This window comes from Sinocyclocheilus rhinocerous, unplaced genomic scaffold, assembly GCF_001515625.1.
Source record: "Sinocyclocheilus rhinocerous isolate Xijiao unplaced genomic scaffold, SAMN03320098_v1.1 scaffold1876, whole genome shotgun sequence".
NCBI lineage: Eukaryota > Metazoa > Chordata > Actinopteri > Cypriniformes > Cyprinidae > Sinocyclocheilus > Sinocyclocheilus rhinocerous.
The window spans coordinates 221931-227904 of NW_015628411.1; the positions used below are offsets into that span (position 1 = coordinate 221931).

The 5974-nt window shown below is 37.2% G+C and overlaps 1 protein-coding gene across 3 annotated transcripts in view; it reads left to right on the plus strand.

Moving 5' to 3' along the window:
- Nucleotides 1-390: 390 nt before the first annotated feature.
- ppox (protoporphyrinogen oxidase) overlaps nt 391-5974 on the plus strand; it is an 11383-nt gene continuing 5799 nt past the window's right edge. The window contains exons 1-6 of one of the 3 annotated variants that reach the window (XM_016549438.1): nt 391-455; nt 1640-1770; nt 2601-2735; nt 3570-3685; nt 3765-3897; nt 4058-4202. In XM_016549438.1, coding sequence (XP_016404924.1) covers nt 1684-1770; nt 2601-2735; nt 3570-3685; nt 3765-3897; nt 4058-4202 — 616 coding nt within the window. In that variant the 5' untranslated portion in view covers nt 391-455; nt 1640-1683. Of the gene's footprint in view, nt 456-1535; nt 1771-2600; nt 2736-3569; nt 3686-3764; nt 3898-4057; nt 4203-5974 lie in introns of those variants that run through there. The other 2 variants (XM_016549440.1, XM_016549441.1) reach the window with 2 other exon arrangements.

Consider the following 5974-nt stretch of genomic DNA (forward strand, 5'->3'; position numbering starts at 1 on the left):
CTTGCTACATTTCTGGACTTGAGAACATTTCAGTTGCGTTGCTGTATATGCAGGGACAGACAGCTCTCAGATTCCATAAAAAATATCTTAATTTGTGTTCCGAAGATGAACGAAGGTCTTACGGGTTTGAAACGACATGAGGGTGAGTAATTAATGACAGAATTTTCATTTTTGGGTGAACTAACCCTTGAAAAAGCCAACGATGTAGTAAAAGACCTAAAAACAGTCATTATCCGAGGAAAATGGCATGGTCTCTTCTGTCATCTAGTGGTCCAGTATTCCATTACATGCTGGCTGAGTAAGTGCGGAAACGGGATAGGACTTTTATTTTGAAACACTCGTTCTCTTTTATCATCACTGTTGCCGCTCGCTTGTCGCTTCACTACTACACAAGACTCTTGTGTAACTAAGTAACAGCAGAAGCCGCGCTGTCCAAATTACACAGTTATATGCAGGTAACAAATTATTTTACTCCATTTTTATGAATGTAATTTATTTTTATTAAGTTAGCGGTCGTTCTGGGTTTTAGGCAACATTTCCACATTTTGTCTTCCTGTTTATACTGTATGTCAGCAAAGGCAAGTGAAGTATGTTAAAAAGTCTGCAAACATTGTCATTGTTTTTTTTTTATAAGCCTCTTCTTTCTAAGTAACGTTAGCTACAAGAAATACGTGTTAATTTCAGGATGCATTCTCGTGTTTCTGTTTTATAATGAGACTCTTGTGTTACCATCAAGTAAAATATCCTGTCAGACTCCATAATATTATCACTCTACATATTTAAAATATATTTATATTTTAAGATTTAAGATTAACTCTGACCAGTTAACAGATAATGGGCAGTTGGTATTGGAGGAAAAATGTTTCTTCCCTCTTTTGTTTGAATATGATAAATGACAGCAGCTTCACCTTATCAGGGGCCACCACCCTGTTACTCCCATCCGAGCCCATAGGGCCCTATATCAATGTCGAAAACCCTTCCTAATCATTATTTTTCAAGTCTAGTTAACTGTCAAGGATGCATTCAATGTCCAGTATGACCGAGTGGCTAAATGTGACTCAACTTTAATGTTTATTTTCTTTCTTGGATTAGGAAAGGACATGTTGCATGCTTTAGTAGTAGCTTTAGTGTAAGAATGCTTGTTATATTATTCATAATTTCAGGATTCTCGTGTTTCTGTTTTATAATGAGACTCTTGTGTTACCATCAAGTAAAATATCCTGTCAGACTCCATAATATTATCACTCGACATATTTAAGATTAACTCTGACCAGTTAACAGATAATGGGCAGTTGGTATTGGAGGAAAAATGTTTCTTCCCTCTTTTGTTTGAATATGATAAATGACAGCAGCTTCACCTTATCAGGGGCCACCACCCTGTTACTCCCATCCGAGCCCATAGGGCCCTATATCAATGTCGAAAACCCTTCCTAATCATTATTTTTCAAGTCTAGTTAACTGTCAAGGATGCATTCAATGTCCAGTATGACCGAGTGGCTAAATGCGACTCAACTTTAATGTTTATTTTCTTTCTTGGATTAGGAAAGGACATGTTGCATGCTTTAGTAGTAGCTTTAGTGTAAGAATGCTTGTTATATTATTCACTCATGATCTGGCTGATCAGGCATTGTCGTTTTAGACTTTGGTTAGTTTTGTTGCAGGTGTGGAAGTGTTTGGAGCTGAATGCAGAAGGTCGTAGCTGTGCTTGGTGGGGGGATTGGTGGTCTGTCGGCCTGTCATCATCTGAGCAAGAGTCCTAACGTTTCCAAGGTACAGCATCAGCTAATAATTTCCGTAAAAATCTTTAGTCAATCTGCATATACACTACCATTTAAAAATACACCGAACAGTAATATTGTGAAATATTATTACAATTTAAAATAACTATTTTCTATGTTAATGTATTTTAAAATGGAATTTATTACTGTGATGCAAATTTCAGCAGCTGTTACTCCAGTCTTCAGTGTTAGAAATCATTCAGATATTATTCTAATATTTTGTGTCATTATAAATGTCTTTACTGTCACCTTCAAGTCACCTTCACCTTCAGTTATTGTTGCTGAATAAATGTATTAACTTCTTTTCAGAAAAATCTTTTTAAACGGTAGGGTAGATATAAATGTTAAGATCAAAGGCTCTTCAGTTGAAAAGTTTAATCCATCTTAATGTTTTTATCATTTAGATCAGGGGTCTTCTCATGCCAAGAACCCCTTGTCGCAAAGGGAATTAATGTGGAACATTTAGCTCAGCTTAATTTTCATATTTTCATTTGTACACAAATAATTTTTTAGGATCAAAATTGAAAAGAGTTAATTTACCACCACAGAAGCAACTTTCCTAAAAAAGCACTCTTTCCCTGCTCCATTTCTCATAGTTCAGAGCTGGTTTGAAGCCTCGCGATCTAGCCAGCTTGTAATCATTAATGAAGCAACAAAGGTCATTGCTGCTGAAGCTGTTGCCGGTTTTCAATGTGAATTTGTGATTTTAATAGATATGCTTTCATTGCTACATTAAACATGAAGGTCAGAATACATTTTAAGTCAAAATAATAACAAATTTCCTTTAACACTGTACACCACACTCCACCTCTGCTGATGTAGATTGTGCTGCTGGAGAGATCTGGGAGATGCGGGGGTTGGTTGAGCTCCATACGGAGGGATGACGGGGCTGTGTTTGAACAGGGACCACGAGGGGTGCGACCTGCAGGTGCTGTCGGCCGGAACACTTTGAATATGGTATGCAGCATGTGTGAAGTGATGTGCATGGTCATGGAGAAATCTGTATGAATTCAAGAATTTCAATTCACATGATCACATTAATGTAATCTCTGATATTATAATTGGTTTGGAAATTGAGTTACCACCAACTTAACAAAAGCATTGGTTTGTACCTAAAAACTTACTGTAACTCTCAAACTTTCATGGCCTATTGCTTTTAAAAAATAGGGAGGCTACAGCAATATGTTAAAAAAAAAACTATGTTCAGTAAATAGTTAAAGGAATAGTTCGCCCAAAAATGAAAATTACCCCATGATTTACTCACCCTCAAGCCATCGTAGTTGTGTATGACTTTCTTCTTTCAGACGAAGACAGTCGGAGTTATTTTAAAAAATGTCCTGGCTTTTCCAAGCTTTATAATGGCAATGAACGGGTGTTAAGATTTTGAAGCCCAAAAAACTGCATCCATCCATCATGAAAAGTACTCCACATGGCTCCGGGAGGGTTAATAAAGTCCTCCTGAAGTGAAGCAATGCGTTTGTACAAGAAAAATATCTTGTACAAACTTTATAAACCATAATTTCTAGCTTCCGCTAACTGTTTGTACACGCGTTCACGAGAGAGTGGCGTTCCAGCGGATTACGTAGGATGTAGGCGTAAACTTCAAAAGACCACTATAAATTTGAAATAATAATCTTTTGTAACATTATACATGTCTTTACTGTCACATTTGACCAATTTAATGTTTCCTTGCTAAATAACAGAATTTCTTTAAAAATAAAATCATACTGACCTTAAATGACCTCATTTATGAAGCAGGAACACTGTTCTAGTTATTGTTTTCTTGTGCAGGTTTCGGAGTTGGGTCTTGAGTCTGAAATCCTGCCTGTTACAAAGGATCATGTGGCGTCTAAGAACCGCTTCCTGTATGTGAAGGGACAACTGCACAAGATGCCATCAGGACCTGGGTGAGAGGAAACTCCACTGTGCGAGCAGTTGCCTATTTGAAGTCATAAATATTTCTTATCTTGTTTTCCTTTCCTCTAGTGGGGTTGTCCGCACCATCCCTCCTTTCTCTCGACCCATAATTCAGAGCATTCTGAAGGAGATACTGATCAGGAAAGGGACAGAGGAGGATGAATCAGTGCATGCATTTGTGTCCAGACGACTGGGTTCTGAGGTGAGATTTAGCATGGAGGCTCAATGACCTGTTAAACGATCCATGTTGGCCTTGTCCTGTACGACGTGCTTTGCTGCCATGACAAATCAGTCTCAAATGTTTAGTGACAGGAGAGAATCTGAAACTGATTCAACCCACCTGATTGTATCTCTCCATGCAGTTGGCAAATATAGCCATAGACAGCCTGTGTAGAGGAGTTTTTGCTGGAGACAGCAGACAGTTGAGTGTACGGTCCTGCTTTCCACCTCTTTATGAAGCAGAGCGGTCTCGGGGCTCTGTCGTGCTGGGCATGCTAATGGGTTCAGGTGAGAGCGCCGAAGGGCCTGTGGGTATATAGTTTTCACCTTATATGTTTTTCTTTCTTTTTTTCACAATGCATTAATATGATAAAATTTGACTTTTAATTTATATTTTTGAATCCTGTTGGCCTATATACTGTATATTAATAATAATAATACAATTATTATTATTAATAATAATGCTTAATATTTTTTAGAATCTGTCTCTAAAAAGTTGAAAAGAACAGCATTTGTTTGAAATAGAAATATTTTCCAACATTATAAATGTCTTTGCTAAATGCATTGCTAAATAAAGGTATAAAAGTATTTATTTTGTGTGTGCGTATATATACAGTGCTTTGCAAAAGTATTCAGACCCCTGACCAATTCTTTCAGATTATAAATGGTACACTGAAATTTCATTCTGATGGATATTTGATTTGAAAACACTGAAACTCAAAATCAATTATCGTAAGTTGACATTGTGTTTTTGTTTGGAAATATTTTTAGGAAAAATAAAAAACGTAAGTATTCTGTGCTATGGAAGCTGCCAGGATACACAGATGAAAGAAATTGCCTTTACAAGAACACAATTACTTTACCATTGATATCCTCCTGTGAAAAATTAAACATGCTATCACAATTTCTGGATAAATAACCCACTGTTAAAGGATCACTGGTCAGGCTGTGAATGTGAAGGAAAATGAAGATCAAAGAGCATTCCACAGATGTTAGAGATAAAATAAAAATGTATAGATTAGGGAAAGGGTACAAAATAATATCCAAATGAATGGATATCCCATTCAGCACAGTCTGATCAATAATCAGGAAGTGGAATTTCCACCACACCACCCAGTCATTGCCAAGAAAAGGCTGTCCCTCAAAACTCAGCATTCAAACAAAAAGGAGACTTGTAAGAGAAGCCACAGAGAGTCCCACGATTACAAAATTCAGCGGCTGCAAGTGGAGAAATGGTGCACCAGTCAACCATATCAAGAGCACTGCATAATTCTGGCCTGTATGGGAGGGTGGCAAGAAAGAAGCCGTTACTCAAAAAATACCATCTGAAAGCACGTCTCTGAATTTTGCCAAAAAGCATGTGAGTGACCCAGCTGTGATTTGGGAGGTTTTGTGGTCAAATGAGACCAAGATGGCCAAAAAGCACTATGTGTGGCGCAAACCAAACACTTATTATGCCTCAAGACACACCTTCCCTACGGTGAAGTATGGTGGTGGTAAAATAATAAGATATATATGGATATCACCACTGCTAATAATAATTACAACCACTGTTAATAAATTGTTATATATATACGTATTCATGGTGTTATATCTTTAAAAACTGTAAAAAAAAGAAAAAGAAAATTGTGTAATATGTATGTAATCTGTATATAAAGTATCTCACAAAAGTGAGTACACCCCTCACATTTCAGCAACCATTTTATTATATGTTGTCAAGGGACAATACTATAGAAATTAAAATTGGATATACTTTAGACTAGTCAATGTGCAGCTTGTATAGCAGTACAGATTTACTGTCCTCTAAAAATAACTCAACATATAGCCATTGTTGTCTAAATAACTGGCAACAAAAGTGAGTATACCAAGTGAATATGTCAAAACTGTGTCCAAAGTGTCAATATTTTGTGTGAGCACCATTGTTATCTAGCACTGCCTTAATCCTCCTGGGCATGGAATTCACCAGAGCTGCACAGGTTGCTGCTGGGATCATCTTCCACTCCTCCATAATGACATCACGGAGCTGCTGGATGTTAGACACATGGCGCTTCTCCACCTTC